At 36.5% G+C, this 24,944-nt stretch overlaps 2 protein-coding genes across 2 annotated transcripts in view; one reads left to right on the top strand and one right to left on the bottom strand.

Moving 5' to 3' along the window:
- Positions 1-24,944, bottom strand: part of LOC142340716 (ras-related protein Rab-21-like) — a 114,291-nt gene that overhangs the window by 11,230 nt on the left and 78,117 nt on the right. The gene's annotated exons all lie outside the window — the stretch shown is intronic.
- LOC142340715 (L-threonine 3-dehydrogenase, mitochondrial-like) lies at positions 6,364-24,747 on the top strand. The gene is made up of 4 exons (XM_075391414.1): positions 6,364-7,023; positions 20,542-20,845; positions 24,078-24,204; positions 24,491-24,747. The coding sequence occupies exons 1-4, from the start codon at positions 6,634-6,636 to the stop codon at positions 24,729-24,731; spliced, it is 1,062 nt and encodes a 353-aa protein (XP_075247529.1). The 5' UTR covers positions 6,364-6,633; the 3' UTR covers positions 24,732-24,747.

Here is a 24,944-nt window from a genome sequence, read left to right as displayed (position 1 = left end):
TGTCTTCAGGTTTTCTTTTGATTCTTGCTATACAGTGATGAGTTGGAATCTGTCGAAAATCTGTTTTGTTGTCTTGTGAACGCCAATGCCCGTTCGTACGCGAGTTCGTGCGTGGAACATTGAGCGATTTTTGTTTGCGGATTACGATTATGGAAATTTTCTTGTGTTCCTCGTATATTGGTACAGTGGGGTAGAACCACCCCCGCTGTTGGTTTGAGACGAAGAAGTTGGTCTACGTGCATGTTCTCCAGTTTCTCAATAAAGTGGTACACCAATTGTTGGTTTCATTGACTGCGCCATGTTAGGGCTTATACATAACTATTATTGTTAACAAACTGTAAATTAACTTCTGTTTCGAGGGATTTGTATAACTTGCGTTCTCTTGTTTACTTTTCACACTTTTGTTCTCTTGCGAGAGCAGAGTTACAAATGGTTGACACCAGAGAAAACCTCTTAGTCAGCTATCAAAAACTGAGTAGGAGCATTAAAAGAGAAGGTAACAAAGAAGTGAATACATAATAATCAACAAGATCATATAACAGAAAGGAGTTTCAAATAGCAGTGTATAACTGAATATGAGCTTTCCCTAGGGTATCGCAGGCGCTCCATCACAACTACAAAAAACTCATTTTACCGAAAAACTCATTTTTCCGAAGCCGTACAGCCGCAAGCGATACCGTGTTTGTACCAGAGATTTCGGTCACAAACAATTTATTCCAAAGAGTATTTTACAGGGCACAAATAGAAGAACAGATGAACACATTTTCCATAGCATTTCAATAGGAACCTTATAAACATATTTCAGGGAATCAAAAAAAGCAAAAGCAAAAATTGTATGCTATCATTGAAAGATTATTCAGTCTATTAAACAGCATACTGGGAATTAGGGTATGTAGATTTCCTGAAGCTACTGACATATTTGCAACGAAAAATTGCTTTCTGATATTGGTCCAATAGAAAACCTGTACCTTTTCAAAAAATGAATATAAAAGGGGCTATAAAGTCCAAGGGACCGATAACTGTGATCCAGCAAAGCAGACTTCAAATACAATTGTTGTGAAATCGAAAAAAAAAATTATATGCAAAGATTTTGATCTGAAATCTTCTTTCTGTCTGAGAAATATGAAAAACTCGTATTTCTGAATTCTGAAATTCACAGTTGTTTTTTACAATTACGAAAAAATATATATATTTCACCGCGTATTTCCTAAATCTTTTTGCAGTGAATGCGGTGAATCGCAGTGAATTAATTTTTTTTACCGCGTTCTCGGTGGTGGTTAATTATTCTTTTTCACCGCTTAATGCGATGAATAATATTTTTCACCGCGTTCTCAAGGGCAATGAATTATTTTTTTCACCGCTAGATGCGGTTAAAAAAATAATTATTCGCATCAACCGGTGAAATAAAATATTTTACCACCACCCAGAACAGGGTGAAAAAAATAATTCACCGCGATTCACCGCAAAGAGATGTAAGAAATACGCGATAAAAATTATTTTTTTCGCCGTTTTTCACCGCATTTCTTACTAAAATTCATTGCCAAACCTCGACCCGGGAAGGCCAAAACTGAAAAACAGTCAATCCGCTGAAATCACTTCAATCAAAAAAAATTGTGAACGCAAAAAAACAACAGATTCTTTAATTTCGAATTTGAACAGCAAATAATGGCGAAATGGGACGTATTTTTCCAACAAATGATAGTGTTCTGTGGTTATCAGAAAAAAAACAGTAATTGAATACTATCAAGCTGATAATCGTTAACATAAAGTGTCTAATAAAAATAGACAGCGATTTTAGCTCGCACAATTATTACAACTCAAATTTTTTTATATGGTTTGCTTCTCAAAAAACATGGTTGAATTACGAACATAGAAGCACAGCTCTATTTATCCCCGCATTTATTTTGTGCAGAACATTTACAATCAATAATAAAAAAACGCGGGGAATTAACGTTGGAGTCAGCAACGAAATTAGCTATGACAAGGTTTTTTTCTGGTTCGCTAAAAGCAACATTGCATAAATTTAATAAATTTTACAATTCATCATCGAGAAGTCGCTATTCATGAACTGAAGTCAATTTTGAACTTTACGTTTAAAAAAATCGCAATCATTCGGAAAGCCAAATCTCCAAAAATTTCATCATTACTGCTCATCATAGCTTCTCAAAAACCCAGTGCATCACAATGACAATGAATTTAACAAGGAGTTATGAGCCTAAAATTATAGATCGACATTTTGACGCTAGTTTTTCGAACTCCTGATGAATAGTTTTTTTAGCTCTTTAATAATTAACTTCATCAACTAACTTTGACTTGATAAATCAATTTAAAAAGATGAAAATGAATAGACTTTATAGCTGAGATAACAAATGATGCTCAGATCGTTCTGTACTTTTGACAGTTCTTAATACAGTCCGAATAGTAAAAAAAATTCCAATGAGATAACACATTGTCTTTAGAAGTAGAGAAAAAAATGAGATCTGAAGCTTTGATGACACATTTGAGACCTCGTTGTTTCTGCAACTTTGACAGAATTTTAACTAAATGGTATGATTGGAGAGAAACATTAATCAACATAAGCCTTCCAAAAGTTACGAGTCATCAGGCTAAACGCGGGCACCATTGTTCTCAGATATGGCTTCCAAAATGACAAAAAAAAATAGAAACTAAAAAAAAACGCTGACACAATATATCTTAGCTAGATAACTCAAACCAAAAAAAAAATGAAACGAAGTGAAATCTCAGCTTTGGAGGAAGGCTTCAGTATATTTGAGAAAACATTGTCAAAAACTTAGGAAAAGCAACATGCAAAAAAGTCACCAAATTTTGAGAAAGAATCAAATATTCTTCCGATAGTCCACTTTGAGGAAGGTACTGCTAAGCCAGACCTAGCAAATACTAATTTGTTCAACAATTTCTTCACTAGTGTGATTAAGGAAAAATCCCATGGGCAAAAACTCTCGAACTCAATTAGATTTAATTATTTACGCTTTCGTGGAATTGAGCTAATTGTAATATCAAACGACGTAAAATCGAATAAATCTACTGGACCCACCAATTTGAGAAATGTTATTAATGAAAACTGTTCCACGACTCTATCCAAATTGCTACGGCTTTTCTTCCAAACAATCAGATATAAATGTTGTGATCCGGAAAAAGGAACATCAATTCAGCCTCCCAATTTCACAAAGACGTTAATAAAGCTGATGTCACACACTACAGACCAATCCTTCTATTATACTGCATGTCCAAATCCGCGGAGAAAATTAGTTTCAATGTTCTCTACAATCACTGCATCTCAATTGAATACCGATCAATTCAGTTTTGGAAAAAAATCGATCAGCAACCCTCCAACTGTTGCTTTTTCGAACTCAACTTACAACAAAAGTTACGCCGACACCAGGTTTACTTTATTTTAAATTCTGATTCGGCAAAGCTTATTGATAGAATTTGCTAGTTTTCAATGACAAAATTGGAAAACATACTCAAAATTTGTTTTTTTTTTTCATTGTTAAACCCCATTTTGACATATCACGAAAATAAGAAACAAATTAATAAAAAAAAATAGAAAAAAAAATAAAAATCTTTCCGAGACAATTCCTGACAGAGACATTTCCTGAATGTTAAATTTTTTTAATTTAAAGATAAGTTCTTGGTCAGATAAAAAATACCGAAAAGAGGAGGTACTTCAGTACAAAAATTGATTACTATAGAAAATACAAATGGATAATTATCCGCAAATCTTACGACTGAAAGAAGTGACAAAAACTGAACATGACTTGAATGTGGACCTGCAACATGGGTCTCAAATCCCCAGAGCTACCCAAATGCTTTAACTACTACAATAAATTTTACATTTGTCATCTCTGGACAGCTAGTTTTAGTTTTTTAAGCAAACAATTATTTCAAACAGCTATTGAAGGACTATCTGACTTGTTATGTCATTGTTTGAAAATTTGGCATTTGATTGATCCGAGAACAGACAGCAAATGATCAGCCGATTTCTGATTTCTGATTTTTATTTTAAACACAATGGCAGCAGCTAAACAGCGTGTATCATATGTTTTTCTAAATGATCGCCAAGAATGCGCTAATTAATTTATCTTGAAGATGCAGATTCGTATTGATATAGTTTTTTGGCGGCTACCACGTAGGGTTTCAAATTGCATGGTCGGCGAGTTTAAAAAAGAGCCGTTAATCTAAAAATTCCGTACCTACGTTTTAAAGCTTCAAGTCAGCCGCCAAGTAAAATGCTAACCCTAAAAAAATAAAACTATGAAAAGCAACATCTCAAGGAAAATAACTTGTTTCGAATAATTTCAATTTAAAGAAAAGAATCCAAATCTAGTTGGACTCGCTAAGATAGGGACAAAACTTTAGCAGATTCACTCAACTCTAATCAACTCTAAGCCTATGGGCCAACAAATAAACAAATAATCTGACTTTATAAAACTTGTACTGCCTTACTTTATTACCAAATAACTCAAGAAAAAAATTGCAAAAGTCGGCTTTCCCTCAGGCTCATGCCTAAGTTTTTTACACCGTAGTTACTAATCCCACATTTTGCAATTGGCAAAATTTGACCCTGCCTGCTGGCCTCCGTTGAAATCAATTTTGTTCTTTTAAAGTTCAAAATTATTGGTAAAGCATAAGAATTTTGAGATCTCTTCCGTTTGTAGTAGCCCAGCTTAGTATCCTTGTGGGCGCATAATATCTGCACCTTCCAAGCGCACTTGCAATACATTTGCATAATAATTTACTATGCAATGGCATGTAATCTGCAATTGGGGGCTGCATAACGTAGTACGGTTTACAAACAGAAAGGATCCGGGTTTTGATCCAAGGTGGAGATTAACTATCAGTTCGTACGGTATTCTAGCCACCAAATTTTGGGCTCAATTTATTCAAAAGCTATTTTAGGATTGATTAGGGTACAACTTCAAAATCAGTTGAAGAAAAATTTGATCTAAATTTATGTGAGAAAAATTTGCCCGTGATGAGGTGTGCGAACCAAGTAAGCTCTGATCAGACTAACTTGCGTCGCGCAGAAGGGTTTCCAGACCACCCAGACCAAATTAGAACTTTGAGTCTGACAAATTAACCGTCTAAGTAGCAGTAATCATTGGTATAAATTCTTGTTTCTACGAAAACGGACGTCATTTTATGTATATGGTTTTTGAGTTCTTCTTTTAAAAAATATAAAAAGCAAAAAAGCTTCAGCTCAGCAGCAATTAACAAATTTAGTCTTGAGCGTGATCTGTGATGTTCACAAGACAAAAAAAATTGGGACGTGTTGTTCAAAAAAACAGCCAATTCGGTGGTAAATTATCTATTATATGATTTGGGGGATGGGAATGGCTTTTTTGGTTCAGCCTCTATGTCATGTTAAGATTATCCAGATCATGCCAAGAAATTATTCAGACAGTAGACCACGCTACGATAAGACTCTATGTGGGGCTCTGATCAGACTTTCCAGAACGTACGTAGGCTCGCGCCGTTTACCTCCGTGGGCGACACTACTTGGTTTGATAAGAGCCGGCTGCGGTCACGCACCTCATCCTGGGTGGTTTCCAAATTCTACCTAGATTGACTGCATTTTTTGCCACAGTTTGTTTAAAGGGTTATATGTAAGGTTGCAGATTGAACCTTCTGATTTCAATGAATGTCTAAGAACTTTACGTAAGGCAAGTTTCATTGATTGTTATAATTTGATAGACGTCTCTGGTCGATTCTGAAATTTCTGTTACTCTTTGACAATGACCGACTTTTTAAATTTGTTATTTACGGGTTACTTTCTTTGGTTTGAGATAATTTCAGGATGCTACAAAACGCTGTTATGAGCACACGCAAGAAAGTCAACAATTTCTTAACCAAGTCATCTGTTAATTGTGCCCCAAAAACACCGAATAGAAATTGATAATACTATTTTTTTGTTGGAACTCTTGAAAGTTTAAATTTGAACCCCTAAAAATACTTTCCGGAAATAGAGCTAAATGTTTTCACAATCAGCTTATGTTCTTTAAGTCTTTATCAATTAATGGTTAAAAAATAGTGATTTATTCATAGATTTTACTAATCGTTTTAAAAATAGTATTAATATTTAACAAGTTTTCAATTAAACATCTTTAACAATAGTTTTAACGATGGATTTAAAGCGTAGTTACTTTTAAAAAATTCAATTTTTTTGTGCCCTCGGAAGTCTTTTCAACTCTCATGCATGCCCAGTTTGTTTGGGGCACCAAGTACATAGAGCCAGTATGTTTTTTTCCATGCATTTAGACCACTAGTTATTTGTTCTCGGGTTCGAGTTCAGACGGTGGGCAAACATCAGTATTAACCGGTCACTAAAGTTTCCACAAAAACCGGGACTTTTTTAGTGAAAACAGAGTTACGCTCATGGCCAGAAAAGTTAAATTGCTTTTATTTTTACTGAAAGCAAACAAAACAAAGTAAACTAAGTTCAAAAAAAAGTTTACAAAGGTTCAGTCTAAACATTTTATTTATTGTGGCCTTTAAGTTCGATTTATCATAACAAGTTTTGAAAAGTTTAACAAGTTTTCGAATCTAGAAAACTAACTAAGCTAAACTATATTTGAAAACAGTCGTTTGCTGTAATTAAGTAAAACTTAAATTATGCGTAATTTGCTGACGAGAAAACTTTTACAGCCAAAGAATGGCGTGTTCTTTTACAAAAGAAACTTTGTGACTAATGGAACACACCCCCGCATTCTAATCACAGGGGGACTAGGGCAACTTGGGTTGGACTTGACAACTAAATTAAGGAAACTTTACGGAAAAGAAAACGTTATCCTGACTGACGTTGCAAAGCAGAGCACAGTTTTGACGAAACAAGATTTTGAAAAACAGAAGGAAGAAAATACTGACGGGCCTTACGCTTATTTGGATGTGTCAGATTTGAAATCTCTTCACAAAATTGTGGTTAACAATGAAGTTAACTGTATTATTCATTATGCCGCACTTTTGTCTGCATTGGGAGAGAAAAATGTGGCTTTGGCTACTCAGGTTAGTTGATTTAAAAAAAGTTTTAGGATCTTTTCCGATTGTGCCCCCCCCCCCTCCAACTTAGTGGGTGCTTATTATTCGCACACCCAGACACACGTTACATATTTTTTGCATATTCATTTGCTGTGTAATGGCACGTGCTTAGTAATTGAGGGCGCAAGACGTACTGGGGTGGAACAAACGGAAACGATCCACTTTTACAACTAAAGAAGTTAAATGTAAATTTCTGGATCAGCAAATGTTATAGCATTGTCTAGTTTTTGTTAAGAAAAATGGGAAGATGAGAAGAAGAAATACAATTTCTTTCAGGATCCGCGCGTTCACATGGGTAGGTTGCAATTTTTAACGTCTTGGTTTCAACATTTAAATCCATCTGAAAAAAATCAAAACTAATTTTGATTTGCGGAACAGGTTAATGACGTTCCTCAAATGAGGGAGTGATAGATGACCAGAAGTTAACAAAGAGCTACACTAATGATTCAAGAGGTAGGAAATTTTTCAAAAGCTCCACGACCAATTTGATAATTTGATCATCAGAAAAAATTTTACAACAAAATTTCATAAAGCTACCGAATGAAAGAGATTTTGCACTTCAAATCTAAATCTTTTAAACTTTAGACCATCACAGTGCAAGATAATTCAGTAAGTACGCTAATAAAACACTAAATCGCTCTGCTTTTCTAATGACTTTGTAGTCTAGGAACAGAGTGCAGAAAATGTAGAACACTTTTGAATCAAAAAACGACAACGTAGTTAAAAGCAAATTTGCTGCTCATAAAGATTCTTGAAAAAAGAAAAAATCAAACTCTTGAAGGGAAGAACAAAATTGTACGGAATAAACTAGCTTTCAATGGGGATGCTATTCTATCTATATGTTGATGAGGACTTAAAACTTTCAATACGAGATTTGTTGAAACTTCTGAGTTGAACTATTGCATAATTGAGAACAAAAAAAAGTAAACCCAGTAGCTTAGCATGCAAAAAAGTTTCCGAGTTAAAATTTTGCTGAAGTTTTTTTTTACAGAAATCCCTGCATTATCACACATAAATGTCCTATAAGGGAAAAATGAACCTCCTGGAGTTTGAATTGATATTAAAAACAGCAGGTTAACTGTAACCCAACTTAGACTTTCTTCGTTCTTCGGTTTTGCAGATTTTCGATTTTAATTTTGTAGGCGTATTTCAATTGTAATCCCCGGAAGATGATTTAAGAAGAACGACTTTTACGTACTTTTACGTACTCATATGATAATAATTGGGAATTATTTGACTTAAATTGGAATAATTTCCCTCAGACACTTTAAGCTTTTGTCTAAAGTCGACAATTCCTTGACAAAATACAAGAGTTGTCAATTATAGAATCGAGCTAAAAAACAACAAAAGTCAATTTTTTATGCAAGATGAAAGTTGACAACAAAAGAGGAGACGCCACAGCAACCTCTTTAACTGCTCAAGAAAGTACTTTGAGGCAAAAATTGTGGCAATGGATGTCTGGTTCGTTTTGAGTGACCTTTATTTTTTTGTGAAACTTTTTCCTAGATTTTTTCAGTTTTGTGGGATCTAATTTTATTTCTTTTCTTTAAGCAGCTCAACTCAAAAGACTGTAGTTTGCTACTAAATTGGAGTAGTCAGTTTGCTGAAGCCTATTTCCCTCTTTCTTCTTCAATTTTAGCAGAGAAGTTTTACATGAAAGCTATTGCTTCCTGACCCGACATCCACTCTCGCGACCTCGGAATCAACGCCTTAAACGCAAAAGTATGTAAAATTGATGATGAAGACGTGGAATTTCTGTAACAAAAACGTTGAGTGCGTTGAAAAGACTGTAGCGTTTTTGAGCGTTAATCTTACATAATTAAGCATTTCCTAGCGTTGATCTTAGATAATTTTTGGGTTGCCAAGTGTAAATCTTACACATTTTCAGTTTTGAAATTGTAGATATCGCAAAAAAGATAGGGTTTCCAAGGTTAATAAATCAGAAAATCTTCTTCACTAAATTAAGCAGGTATGAAGCATTGAACTGATATAAAATCGACACTTAGTTAAACGCTATGTTATGTAAGATCAGCGCTAAGATTTAAACGTTGAATATGTGTAAGATCAATGCCAAATGAAACGCTATGAAAAGTAAGCAACGCTAAATTTAAAGCTTTCAATTTTTAAAAAAAAATGACGCTTAGAAACGCTAAAATTATGTAAGATCTATGCTTGGAGGAACTGAAATTATACATGATCATTTCTTGGAACTGCGTTAAATATATACAATCAATGCTTAGAAACCCAACCTTTATGATAAATTTACTAGTTTACTAAAGTTACTGAGTTTTGCGGTGAAAACATCGATTTTATGAATTTAAATTCAATTAACTCTTGCCTCGCAAAATTATTATAAGGAGTTGATGGGAGCTTTCTTACTTATCAACGCTAGTTGTCGCTTATCTTACATAAATTTGTCAACATTCCTCGGAAAACCTCGGAAAGCGGCCAAAAACGAGCTATAGAACAGTTAAGAGCAATTTATTCTACGTTGGTCTATGTTTAAAACAGAACTTAACTGAAGACAAATTTTCAGTTGAGAAGTTTGCATTGAAAAGTCAAACACGTTCTACAATGTTCCCAATGACCTTGGGAACTCAAGAAAAGCATGACATTTGCTGATGATTAAAATTACCGCCAAAAACCTGAGAGTTACTCTTTCCCAAAAACATCTGACAAGAAGTCGCAACCAAATATGAGCAACCAAAAGTCTAGAATATATGTTTCATTACATAAATTGGAGACCTACCTCCGTGATTAAGAAACATAGTCCACCTTCTGAAACGGATTTTTTTAAGCAAAGAGGGTAACATCACCCCCCCCCAAGCAAAGACAAAGAAACCGTACCAAGTGTCCAAACAAAAGGGGCCTCCGAACAAAAGGAGCCGAACAAAAGTGGCCCTTTATCAACAATTAAGACAATCAGCATCAAGAGAAGCCCCCCAAGACGATTTTTTGGTCTCAGACGTCACCAAAGACGAGGAGATTTTTTTTGGTTCCAGACGTCACCCGATCAAGAAGGCCCGACTTTTTTTTTGGTTGCAGATGTCACCAAGAGATGATAGCCCGAGGTCCCAGACGTCACCTCAGAAGTCCCTTTCCCGGTTAGACGTATCCAAAAAAAAAAAACTTGAATTTTTTTTGCGACAAAAATCTCAAAAACATGAAAATTGTCCCCCTGCGAGCTTTTGTCGATGCTTTAAGAAAGAAATAGCCATGAGAAGCCACATGTCAGCATTTCGCAGCAAAAAAAAACACATAGATTGTACGAAAAAACGATATAGCCTTTTTTGGATCAGAAAAATTCAAAAACATTTTTCTGAATTTGTCGCAAAAAATCTACATAACAGTAAAATTAGTAGTTGAATAGAACACCTCAGTTGAACCTTAAATTGAGTTTTTTAAAGTCTAGTTGTTTATGTAAAATTTTTGCACAAAAAACGAAAAAGTCGCTAAAGTGCTTTTTTGAGGGTCAAAAATCAAAAAACGTTATCCCAACATTTTAATGGACAATTTTTAATAAATCCAAGAAAACCTATTGATTGGGCCCCCTCAGTTTGCTATAATACAAGTTTTAAAGTTAGTTTATGGACTTTGCTTTTTAGCAAAGAGACAACGAGAATTTGGCAAAAATTGCTTCTTTGACTTTAAAAATTCAAAAAACGTTTTCTTGACGTTATGATATAAACTATTAGTAGATCCAAGGAAACCTATTGATTGGCCCCCCTCAGTTCGCTATAATACAAGTTTTAAAGTTAGTTTATGGACTTTGCTTTTTAGCAAAGAGACAACGAGAAATTGGCAAAAATTGCATCTTTTACTTTAAAAATTCAAAAAACGTTTTCTTGACGTTATGATATAAACTATTAGTAGATCCAAGAAAATCTATTGAATGGGCCCCCTCAGTTTGCTATAATACAAGTTTTAAAGTTAGTTTATGGACTTTGCTTTTTAGCAAAGAGACAACGAGAATTTGGCAAAAATTGCTTCTTTGACTTTAAAAATTCAAAAAACGTTTTCTTGACGTTATGATATAAACTATTAGTAGATCCAAGAAAACCTATTGATTGGGCCCCCTCAGTTTGTTATTATACCAGTTTTAAAGTTAGTTTATGGACTTTGCTTTTTAGCAAAGAGACAACGAGAATTTGGCAAAAATTGCTTCTTTGACTTTAAAAATTCAAAAAACGTTTTCTTGACGTTATGATATAAACTATTAGTAGATCCAAGAAAACCTATTGATTGGGCCCCCTCAGTTTGTTATTATACCAGTTTTAAAGTTAGTTTATGGGTTTTGCACTTTAACAAAGAGGCAACTAGAATTTGGCAAAAATTGCATCTTTGACTTTAAAAATACAAAAAACGTTTTCTTTACGTTATGATATAAACAATTAGTAGGTTCAAGAAAACCTATTGATTGGGCCCCCTCAGTTTGTTATTATACCAGTTTTAAAGTTAGTTTATGGGTTTTGCACTTTAACAAAGAGGCAACTAGAATTTGGCAAAAATTGCATCTTTGACTTTAAAAAAATTCAAAAAACGTTTTCTTTACGTTATGATATAAACAATTAGTAGATCCAAGAAGACCTATTGATTGGGCTCCCTCAGTCTGCTATAATACAAGTTTCAAACTTAGTTTATGAGTTTTGCATTTTAACAAAGAGGCAACTAGAATTTGGCAAAATTCCATCTTTGAATTTAAAAATTCAAAAAAGTTTTATTGACAATTCGATAGATACAATTACTAAATCCATGAAAAAAAAGCGTTAAATGAGCCCCTTCAGTTTGCCGTAATACAAGCTTTAAAGTTAGTTTATCAATTTTGCATTCTAGTAAAGAAGCAGCTTGAGTTTAGCAAACTTGCATCTTTGACTTCAAAATTCAAAAAAAATGTTTTCCTGACGTTTTGAAATAAACAATTAGTAAATCTTAGAAAACTTATTCATTGAGCCCCCTGAGTTTGGTTGAAAACAAAATTCAAATGTAGTTTTTCGATTTTGCATTTAGTAAAGAGGCAACAGAACATTTGCCAATTGCTTCTTTCACAAAAAAAAAAAGCATACTACTAGCCGCGAGCCTAGTTAATGGGGTAGTATGTATTCCTAAAAGACCAGACAATCACATTTTTTGTTTTCAATTTGTGTTTTCAAAAGCTCGAAATAACTCCCCTCTTAAATTTGCTCACTCAAATAATCCCTTTGAGTTGCAAAACTCAAACGTCTCTTTCTTTCTGCCCGCTGTCCCAGAAGTTGCCGAAAGAAGTCCCCTTGCCCCTTTTTGGTCTCAGTAGTCACCAGATAGAAAAAGAGAGCATTTTGGTGTCAGTAGTTACCAGAGTTGATGATCTTCAAAACTTAGTGTCAGCAGTTACAAGGGCGGAAGGAATTCTCAAAGTAAAGATTTCAAAAGTTTTGAAAAGAAAACAAGAAGCAAGCAGTTCAATTTAAGAGGAAAGAATTTCAAACGAGTCCCAGTACAAGTCGAGTTGTCTTGTCTGCTTGTCTGTAGCTCACGTTGCCTATTCGCACCGCAATAGAAAAAAAAGTTTGAAACATTTTCAACACAGGTACTAAGCAGTAGCAGCCTCTAATCATTTTCTTGTTCCTTTTTCAAAAAAGCTTTTGTACTTGTATAAGATTGTAACAAAAAACTATTCAAGAGCCATACACTTATTATACTCATAAGGAAATCTTAATTTTCCCAAGTTTTAGCAATTATATGGTCGTGTTTATTGAAATAACGAAACAAGCGCGTGCACATGTTTATTTTTCTTTTTTTAGATAAAACTAGCTAGATTTAGCACAAAAAAAAACAATAGGATTCTATTTTTCAGAAAAGTTGCGTCGTATTTTTAACAACAAAAACTGGGGCTGATTAGCCTCACAGTGTCATAATTATTGTTTTTCGACTTTGAAATTTGCGTCGCTCCGCTTTCGAAGCCGTTTTTTACCTGTTAGTACGAAAAAGACCAACAAGAGCAAGATGACAAAGAAGAACAGTCAAAGTTGTCAGTACGCCTTAAACAAATTCAAAATTGCAGAGCTGAGTTTGAAAAGCAAGCTGGACCTCTTACAATCAGCCATTGATCAGCGAAAGAGTTTCAGATCACTCACCCTGCTCATCAATAAAGCAAAATCAAATGTTGAGGAGCTGAAAACAACACTTGATGCCGTGTTAAAAGAAAGTCCGAACTCCAGCAGTACTTCATCTGTCATGGAACGATATTCAAACCTTCTGTCACGGCTAGAGAAATTTGAACACGAAATTGACAGTTTAGATGACGATGGACTACTCAGCCAATCTTCAACTAGGATACGCGATGATGTCAGTGTAACAACTCATACGACTGCCAGATATCCAACCTCACGGAGATGCTCACCATCAATGAACGAGATTCCAGAAGCAAGCAACCCAGAACGTTCATCATTCTCCAACAAAACACCACCTCTCCCACCGAGACCGGAGAAACCATCCCTGTTTTTGTCTGAATGCCACAGGACCAAACCAATGTTGTCAAAGTTTTTAAATGGCAACAACGAGAATCCCCCTACTATTGCAATGAGTACAACAAGTTTATTCAGACCAATTAACATCGATAACACAGTTGATTCCAAAACAGAAGTAAAACACTCGGATAAAAATTTTGCGAAACCCGAGACGACCGTCGCAAAAACTCCCGATCGTTTTGCTCTCAGTGATACGTTATCTGCTGTAGATAATTTTACAGTCAACCAGCAGCAGTTTAAAGCAGACAATAATTCAATCCAGCCACTCAGTTCTGTAAGCACGCAAAATATCTTTCAAAACCGTTTTCCTCAGGAAAACCTTAATAATCAATTACAGTCAAAAAGTATGTTAATCTGAATTTTCTCGAGATATCGCCGAGGAACGGTTTCAGACGCAAACGTTTGAACCAAAGAGCATGAGTTGTTCCCAATTCCAAGGAACACATAATCCCCGCTTGATGAATCCCAGTTCTGTCAAATATTACAGTCAAGAAAAAGCACAGAATCTAGATTTTGATCCGCAACAGACAAAACAACCAATTGAACTGAGTAACACAATGACAAACTTTAATCAGTTCTCCGAAAATTCCTGCCAAAACGCAAACAATTTTCAAACATCCAACATATTTTTTTTACCATTGCATAATAGATAGGAATCGAAAAACACAGAGAATAAAAATTTACCTGGAAACTTCACTCAATTCCAGCCACAGTCACAAGTCAATACCGTAGGCATTGAGCCTGTCAACCCATTCGGTGTTCAACAAACCGCCTGTTCAAAAACGATAACTGAAAGTGTTCCAATTGCTCCTTCAATCTCAACGTTTCCCCCACAAGCACTGCCTTCAGTAGAGCAAAACCCCCAGCCACAATTACCACATTCACATCAATTTTCCAGCGTATTGAATCCAATATCAAATGAGAGGTTCAAAAACCCTTCATTTGAAATCAATTCTTTACCGTGGACCTCAAACACAGCTCCATATTGCCAGAATTCAACAAGTAAACACTCAATAAAGATACCACCTCTTACAATTCAAAACTTTAATGGCAACCCATTGAAGTACCACGAATGGATAAATAACTTTTTTTGCCTCGTACATAACAACACCAGTATCACCGACACACATCATATAACCTATTTGCAAAATGCAGTTACTGGCAAAGCAAAAGATGTAATCCAAGCTTATTCGTGTGATCCTGCTTATTATAGCACAGCTTTAAACGAACTAATGTCATATTTTGGTGATCCTACAATAGTGGTGAACGCCTTCATAAATCAATTGGAAAACTGGAAATCAACTAATGACTATAACAAGCAAAATTTTGTGGCCTTTGCTTTGTTCTTGAAACGTTTAGTGCAAGCTTTCCAATACCTGGGATACACAGCGGACCTACAGAACTCAACACTTATGAAGAAAGCTAAAGAAAAAGTCCCGCATAACATCCTCCTCAAATGTACAGAGCACACCGTTACATCAATCCAAACACCAGCTACTTTAGTTGAATTTCAAAAATGGTTAGAAGTTCAAGCACATGTGTACGATAAGATAAACCGCGAAAACTTCCAGCAAAATAACCTTCGTAGAAACAACTTTAGTATCTCTGGAAATTTGAACAACAGCGTTAATCACTCAAGAAATTTAAGTACCCCAAATTTAGGTTTTCCAGCACAGCCGGCTAGCCTAAATCAGTCAACAGCAAAAAGCAGTAGCGGTAATGTGAAACCACCTAGCGCTCCACCATTTCCACCCCTAAACAACTCAAATCAACCAAAGCGTTCTTGCGAAAATTGTCGAGGAAATCATATACTAGCGACCTGTCCCGATTACCAACAATGCAGCCCAAACCAGCGATTTGACATTGTAAGCAAGAGCAATCTTTGCTCGAACTGTTTGAGCAATAAACACAAGAAGCAAAACTGCCCATCAACAAAACGCTGCCAAACATGCAGCGGATACCACCACACAACACTGCATGACCCTGCTAAAATTATCAAGCGTCCACCAGCTGCTTTTGCCACCAGCAATTCCACAGGTACAAGTGTTACCAACCAAGCAAATCAGCTTGTCAAACAGCAATGTGAACCAGGAAGTAACAACAACGCAAGCGCCTCATCCAAATCACAAAAGAGCCGCTACGGACAGTCTTTTGCAAACAAAAATCAGAATCAATTTCAGCGCGCTAATTTGAACAATGCCAACCAAAGTTTTAGCGTGAATCATCTACAGTCTACACCAAAAGAATGGTTCGAACAACTTCAACTTATCCCAGTATCTTTTCTAAACGGCAAAAAAGCTTTCGATACGTACGCTCTCATCGATCCAGGAAGCCAATTTACTTTCATACTTGACAAAATCACAGAGTTCCTTGCTCTTCCATGCGAAGATCAAGAAGCAACTACGCTTCAGTATCTTAACACAGAGCAAGATATGCCACTTTCAAAAATTTCTGAACAAGTGACAGTTGCATCCTACGAAAATTTGGATCAAAAGTTTCAAATTACAACCACTTATAGCAATCCTTGTTTAAATGTAGCACCAGCTAATACATTTAAACTCAACCAACTTTGCGTTGCATTCAAAGAACTCCGTCACATTCACTTCCCAGAAATAGCTGAAGGCAAAATCGGTGCCCTTTTGGGAATAAGCACTTTTGCTTTCACACATCCAGTTGAAGTCATCCCGGCAACTAAAAATCAGCCTTTCGGCGTAAAGACGAGGCTTGGATGGACCCTAGCTGGAGAGTATGAAAGAGCGCAAAAGCAACCCAAACAACAATCTCACCAGCAGAAACACTACGTGTACCACGTATCACGAAGAAGCTCCGACGATCAGCCTCTTGATGAATTGCTTGAGCAATTCTGGAAAATTGAAGCCGAAGGAACTCAACCCGAGCCTGAATCTAAAAATCCCGTTGACAAGGAAGCCCTTGATATATTGAACAAAACAATCAGCTACAATGGTGAGAGGTACGAATTTGGACTGCCTTGGAAAAAACCATTGAGAATTGAAAAAAATTATTTTGCAGCTCTCAGCCAGCTGAAAAGTCTTCAGAAGCGACTCAGTAATGACCTCCAATTGAAAGAGTTGTATGAGCAAACTCTCACAACAGATCTTCAAAAATTTTATGTCAAGCCAGTTGAAATGCAGCAGCCAGAACCCGAGAAAATTTGGTATTTGCCTCATCACCCAGTGGTTAACCAAACAAGCCCGGAAAAGTGCGCAGAGTAGCAAATGCTGCGGCCAAGTTTAGAGGACAATCTTTGAACTCCAATTTGATCACAGGACCAGATTTGCTGAACAACTTGGTAGGAATTCTTCTGAGATTTCGTGAAAACCCAGTTGCCATTCTCTCTGATATCGAAGGCATGTTCATGCAGATAGCAATAAGGCATGAGGACCAATCTGCATTACGCTTTCTCTGGCCCAATGAAGAGATGGTTAACCAATACCAGTTCACCAGATTAATTTTTGGAGCAACCTGCTCCCCATTTTGTGCAATTTTCGTTCTGAACCGTCGCGCAGAAGATAATGCAATTGAATTTCCAAAAGCAGTTAATGCAATAAAGAACAATTTTTATATGGACAACTATATCCATTCTTTGCCGTCTATAGAAGAAGCAATTGACACCATTAACCAGACTAAAGATAGCCTTCATAAAGGTGGCTTTCGCTTGACAAAATTTGTGTCAAACAAACATGAAGCCCTAAGGTTCATTGAGCAAGAAGATCGAGATGAACTGAAAGAGATCAATAGAGTCCTCGGTCAGAAATGGAATACCAGAACTGACTGTTTTCTAATGAAGATATTAGAACATTTTCCCCGAAATGCAAGTGAGTATACACAAAGGAAAATGTTCAGCTTAGTATCAACAATTTTCGATCCCCTAGGAATTTTGTCCCCGCTCACAATTAGAATCAAAATGCTTTTACAACAAGTCTGGAAGCTAGGTAAGAAGTGGGATGAACCACTTCCCGTAGAACTTCATTCCAACCTACAAAAAGTGCTTGATAGTTACTTTGCAATGCCTGATATCGAAATCCCCAGATGGTTGAACTCCTCAACGAATCAGGAAAACAATCACCAGCTCCATGTCTTTGTTGACGCCTCAACCGTTGCATTGTCAGCAGTTGCTTACATTCGCACCCAAAAACAGGACGAAATCTTTCAAACATCTTTTCTGCTTGGAAAATGCAAAATTGCACCAATAAAACAAATTAGTGTGCCAAAATTAGAACTCGAAGCAGCCGTTTTAGGTACACGCCTCCGCACATTGATAGAAACCGAAATGACATTAAAATTTGAAAAAGTCTACTTGTGGACTGATAGTCGTGTTGTCTTAGATTGGATCAGTTCAACTAAGAAACAAAACGTTTTCGTCTCAAATCGAATCGAAGAAATTAGGAAAACAACTAAAACTGATGAGTGGAATCATGTCCCAACTAATTTTAATCCAGCCGACCATGGAACGCGTGGCCTTGAGCCATCAGAAATTCTCCCGAAATGGCTTACACCACCACAATTTTTGCAAAACACTGAAAGTTCTTGGAAAGATTTGAAAAAGATTTCAGCCTTAGGTGCCGTAACCAGAAATACAAAAACACCAATCAAACCTGTTCTAGACCCAAACCGCTTTTTAACATGGAATAAGCTACTTTTAACCCTCGCAACTGTCTTCAATTTAATTTACAGAGCTAAGAAGAGTCGTTCCGACAAAAGCCAATACAGAAAAGATGATGTTTGTTTATCTCAAAATTTTCTGCTGAAGTTGTCTCAAAACAATGCTTTTTCCTCAACAATCAACGCATTAAAAAGAACACAAAAATTAGACGCCAAGAGCAAATTCAGAAACTTAAATCCAATAATTGACCAAAACGGACTCCTACGATCTAGTGGCCGTCTCCTATTTGCTCCAACAGAATTGGAGTTCGAAAAATGTCCAATAATCTTGGACGCAAAGGAAAAGATTGCTAGACTATACCTTGAGCATGCGCACAGAATTTGTGCTCATCAAGCAACAGAACCGGTCAAAGCATTCGTACAACAACGCTACTACGTCATTGGACTTCGAAAAACACTACTTTCAATAAAATACCGATGTGTTCTGTGTCGCCGTTTTGACACTCAAAATATACAACCAATAATGGCCCCACTTCCTTCTTTCCGCTTCCCCACAGAAGAAACCAAATTTCCGTTTGCCAACACAGGACTGGACTTTTTTGGCCCGTTTTATATTGAGGACAAACAAGGCAAAATCGAGAAACATTATGGACTTATTTTTACATGCCTCGTTACGCGAGCAGTCCATTTAGAAACATGTCCAGATTTAAATACAGACACCTTCCTCAATGCATATCGACGATTCACCTGCCGAAGATGCCAACCTATTTTATTGTACAGCGATAACGGAAAAACATTTGTTGGCGCCTCCGAAGAGCTGAAGAAGTCGGTTAAGGCTTTAGACAAAGACAAGATTCATAAAGCCCTAGCTGCAGTCAAAACCACATGGAAATTTAACCCACCATACGGCCCTCATTTCGGTGGCGTGTGGGAGCGATTGATTCAGAGCGCCAAAAGGACACTCTTGATCATTCTAGGATCTAAGCGTCTCTCCTTCGACATCTTTGAGACAATAATGGTAGAAGTCGAAGCAATCCTAAATTCCAGACCCTTGACAAACGTTGCTGATCAGCCTGAAAACGAAGAACCACTCACTCCTAACCATTTCCTCATTCAACGCCCTTACAGTTCCTTGCCACCCGGAAACTTTGGAGACCAACAGCCAGCTAGTTTTAAGAACTGGAAGCACGTGCAGCAGTTGATGAACCACGTGTGGCGGCGTTTGATTAAGGAGTACCTGCCGACATTACTCAAGAGACGTAAATGGACAGACAACAACCAGCCTCCTCTGAAATTAGGAGATGTTGTGTGGGTACTCAAGGACTTGACGCCGAGAGGAATCTGGCCCCTTGGAAGAGTTGTAAAAACATCCCCTGGACGAGACGGTCAAGTACGAGTTGCCAAAGTAAAAACGGCTCACGGCTCGTTCGTGCGTCCTGTCGCCGGCCTCGCACGGGTTTTTTCCCCGTAGTTTTTTATTCAAATTTTTCGCTTCGGTCTTAGGCAACATGAGCTACATCCACCCCCTTTGATGTTATTGCCCTTACAGTATTTTCATTCTAATTATATAGGTTCAAGGATATCGGATCAAACGACAATCAAGATGATCTCCAACCCCTGCCCTCCTTCTTGGAGCATGTTCCCAATGACCTTGGGAACTCAAGAAAAGCATGACATTTGCTGATGATTAAAATTACCGCCAAAAACCTGAGAGTTACTCTTTCCCAAAAACATCTGACAAGAAGTCGCAACCAAATATGAGCAACCAAAAGTCTAGAATATATGTTTCATTACATACAATAACAGCTTAAATTCTCTTTTTTTTAACAATCAGACGTGAACGATTTCAAGGTATTTGTATAGATTTGAATTATTTATAGCGATTGTTGAAAACAAAATAACTCTGTGATTTTTTTAAAGAAAAAGTTTGATAAAGTAATCATTCTTCAGGTCAAAATTGAACAATATTTGAAGTTTGATATAATAAATAATAATAATAAGTTTGATTTAAAGATTTAGTTGAAAAAAATGTGACAACAAAATAGTGCTTACATTCAAAACAAAAACAAAACTCCCTAATGTTAGTTAATGAGTTAATTATTATTTAAGCTCAAGAATAATCAGAAAACTTTTTTTCAGAAATTGAGGTTTTCAAGATCGTAATTTGCAATTAAATAAGGTTCAGCTCACTCACACACAGTATCTCAGAAATCATTTTTCAGGGCTGCTCAAACTTTACGTCGCGGGTGTCGTCGTTTTCTAGCATTATGATCTGATCTAGAACTTTCAGCTTTTAAAGCCTGGGCTCTGAAATTATTATTTGTTTGTATCAATTTTTTTCAAAGTACTTATTTAGGTTAATGTAATGGGCGCAACAAACGTTCTAGAAGTTTCTAGAATTCACAATCTGAAAGTGTTCATACCCAGCACAATTGGGGCGTTCGGTCCTGATACCCCGCGTGAACAGACACCGGACTTGACAATCCAGCGTCCGAGAACAATTTACGGAGTCAGCAAAGTGTTCGCAGAACTGATGGGAGAATACTACTATGCCAAGTATGGTACTGACTTCAGATCTTTGCGATTTCCGGGCATCATAAGTGCGAACACGTATGCTGGAGCTGGCACTACAGACTACGCGGCTAAAAGTTTCCATAGTTGTAAGTAGTCTTTGTAAATAACTTTGTTTTATTTATTTATTTTAATTGCGCATGTTTTAGGCATTTTTGTTAGAAAAGCCCTCTGATATCGTTCAACGCATAGACTGTGTAACGATAAAATCAACATAAAGAAACGTATTACCATTTTATCAAAGATAGCAACAAGTGGTATAAAGACGGCCGTCTTTTTGATGATCTTTTGATAGCGTCAGTTTTGTCTGATCATTGATCAGTTCAAAGCCGGCTACCATTTATTCCTATCTGCTTTAAGTAGTCTTTGTAAATACTAATTTCAATTGGACATGTTAAATTATTCTCAAACGAAGTTTGTAGCAATTATATCAGTCCTGTCGGTCTTTTTTATGTGATTTTTCGCTTGACCAATTTTTCGTCTGACGCATTTGACTTTTCGTCCTCAAAAACGGGATAAACAGGTAGCGCCCAGCGGGCATTAATTGTTCTTAGAGCCTTGCAGCTCAGTCTTCAAGCATGCGATTCACGAATCTGTTTTGGAGACTTATACTTATGGTGCGAAGGGCGGTTCTTAGAGATTGACCCCCCTTCACTGATGCACCCCCCCCCCCCCCACTGTTGCCACCCCATCAGCCCCCGGTGCACATCCCCCCTCCCGCTGCGCTCTCTTACGCCCCTTCAATTACGCTAAAGCTAGCCTCACTAAACCGTGGCTAGCTACTGACAAAGCCAACCGCTTGCGACTCGTTTGAGAGCAATTCGCCAGACGTTAGTCGGTTATGTTTTAGGCATGTTTGTGAGAAAAGCCCTATTAAGCTCAGCAACAGTTGTTTTTTAATATATCCAATTTTCTGCATTTTTAGAGCAATCAAATGGAACTTTAGCAGTGTATCTCAAAAACATAAAGCAAACAAACCTCAGGCAATTAACCTCGTGAAAACGACCATTTTCTCTAGAATAACAGCCTTTTTCAAAACATTTTTGATTGAAATGTTCTGAATGTCCGAATCTGGTTTCTTTATACAGCTTTTGAACAAATAGATTTGTTGTCACATAGTTATCTATTGTACCATTTCTTGTTGTTTTTGTTAGATTGTCACTTCATGCTATTACTAAAACATTATGTTTTAGCTAGCTATGAATAGTTTAATTTGATTGTAAACAGCTATTTAAGATCAAGCAATCAAGTTTGGTTATATTGACAGAAACTTCACTGCTGATTTCTCAAAGATTTTTTTGCTGACTTCATTACTTAAAAAACTCGTGCTATTGTAAATTATCAATAGCAGAACAACAATCAAACACATACCAATCTTTAAAGTTAAGAGCTTAAAATTTGCTTATTTGATATTGTACGATATTTGACCCAGACTTTGTAATCATGTGTGTATGTGTGTGTTCCTGACGCAAAATATTGAATCATTTTTGACTGTTGTGAAATTTACGTCCATAACTTATTGTGCTTAATTTCTCTCGAACAAAGTTTGAGACAATTATTGTAGACGTTTTGGTCTTTTGATGCAAAATTTTGCTTGATCTTTGTGCGCTTTTGTTTTAGGACAATCTGTGACTTCTCAGGCGACTTTTTCCAGCTTCACTTCTCCATTTGGAGTGATTTAAATTTCACTGATTCATAAATGAACTTTGCTATGTGATTGTTAGCGGCTGAGTAGCAAGGCGGTCGTAGCTTAGTGGTCAAGATGTGTGACTGCAATCCTGAAGGTCGCGGTTTGTGACCCCTAATAGGGCCGAGTTTTTGACCTACAATAATTTCTGAGCTAAACCCCTAAATTAAATCTCCCGCTTGTCTTTCTAGAGCAATTCAATTGACGCTAGTCGATTTATGTTTGTACGATTTAAACTGCGCTATCAATAACATTTTTAAGTAGTTGACTTCTGTTTGTGGCGTTTTAATACAAAATTTAAATACAAAGTGGATAGGAGTCGGCTCAGTTGTACACTTTAATGATCATTTTTGGTCTAAAATAAGCTCCAAAAACATTGCTTGCAACCTTTTCTGAAGTCATCCAGGCTAAAACTTTTTTTTGCCCAATTAGTGCGGTATTTTTAATCATGTCCCCATGAATTTGAAGCCTCCCATTGTGCTTCTTTACGGCAATTTAGGGAGCATATGTTATTTGAGCACTGAGATAGGTGGGTTCTAATTTGAAATGTTTCAGAATCGGATTTTACACAAATAATGTCTTTAGTTTGCTTCTTCTCATTATCCATTTAAGAGAGCTCTAATTAAATAGCTCACTGATGTGATTTTCCCCATTAAACTCTAGTAGAAACATTTTTCCTTCTTATAGAAATTACTATGTAACGTCGATTTCATCATCACTTAATAAAATGACATCTCAACTAAGGCATACCAAATTACAAAATTTGCAAATAATCTGATTAGCCGCCGACAATTGTAACACGCTTCAATTTGCGGGTTCAATTAAATTAATTTCGACGTTGCTTAATTGCAGCTTCTAAATGTTGACGGTTGTGGCCATTACTGTTGACCGCGGGACTTGATATGAAACTATCACAAGCGCACGCGATACAGATTTCTCTCAAACAATAAATTTTTTCCTCTACGCGATTTCTGAGCATTGTTATGTTAATATTTTTTGTATCTTAAAACAAGATTTTTGAGTGGAATCAACCATTCAGAAAACATGATTAGAATTTTATAATTTCTGATTGAACAGCAATAAATTTTCTCTTTTTGATTCGTCTGCATTTTTGACTTCTACTACTTAATAAAACCGAATAAAAACAAACAGAAGGATAAAAAATCGAATCGAAAATAACTTCACAGGTGAAAAAAGCATTGAGAATACTGTTCTTCGTCGACACACTTTGGCTTTGATCGAAAATTTCATATGGTTGGTTTCAAATGTAAGAATGATTTTTCGGTCACTTCGTTACTAGAACTTTGTTATCAATCTCATTAAGTTGCAACAAAAGCGAATGTTCAAAAAACTCAAATGTCCAAATGGCCATTAGTTTGGTAATTTGAATGTCAGTATTTTTTCTTTCTACAAAAGTTGTGTTGATACAAGCTACAGTCTCACCCATGAAGTTGCAGTCTTCGAAATAATTTTGACAAGAAATGGGAATTCAATGAATCTTTTGCAAGTCGTTGTTTTCTTCATGCTGCTCAAATTAATGTTAAAAATTTGACGTTTGAACTTTTCAAATACTTTTAAAACGCTCGTTTGCGTTGCAACTTAATGTGACAGTGAATAAAGTAGATAATTTTTAGGCGTGAAGGAAGGATCGTTCACTTGTGATCTTGAGCCGGACACTTTCCTCCCTATGATGTACATTGATGACTGTAGCAAATCTGTGATTGACATGCTACACGCCCCCGATGAGAGCTTGAAACACAGGTGAGATCATTCTTAATACTTTTAGCATGCCACCCACAATCTTTTAGTTTAATTGTTAGCATCCATAAAAATTTTCATTGTTTTTTAATGAAAAGAAGTGATATTGTTACACCTCAGACGACAGTTGAATTCTGATTGTTCGACAAATCTGATTGGTCAAAACATCACTAGTTCGTCCAGCCATTGCAATTGGTGTGCGGACGGGTTGTCAGTTAAACCCTATGTCGGCCAATTAGGTGATTGCCCCTTCTTTCAACTGCAAACTTGAACTTTTCTATCTGTTCAGGACATACAACATCAGTTCTATGTCATTCAGCCCAGCTCAACTGGAGAAAGAAATCCAGAACACGTTACCAGATGCCAAATTCCAGTACGATGTTGACCAGATGAGACAGAACATTGCGAATTCGTGGCCACAGAGTCTAGATGATACAAATGCGAGAAGAGACTGGAAATGGAGTCCAGACTATGACCTGGCAACCATGGCCAAAACTATGTTTGAAAAGATTCGAAGTCAAACTAATTAAAAGTATGATGAAATAAGTTTTCAGCTCTACAGCGAATCAGCGAAGCTCTGTCTGTTTCCTGGTTCTTGTGAACGACTTCGAAAGCCATTTTGGATGGTTCGATCTTTTCTGCTAGCCCGAAATAGCCGTTATTTTAGCACCCCCAAGTTTTCGCGTAAGTTTAACAGTATGTTTAAACATGCAAAGCGGGGGGAGGAAGGGGCGGGGTGGCAG

The sequence above is a fragment of the Convolutriloba macropyga genome, chromosome 6 (genome assembly GCF_964194025.1).
Source record: "Convolutriloba macropyga chromosome 6, txConMacr16.3, whole genome shotgun sequence".
Classification (NCBI taxonomy): Eukaryota; Metazoa; Xenacoelomorpha; order Acoela; family Convolutidae; genus Convolutriloba; species Convolutriloba macropyga.
The sequence above is the reverse complement of the archived record's forward strand: the minus strand, read 5'-3'. Positions and strand labels throughout refer to the sequence as shown.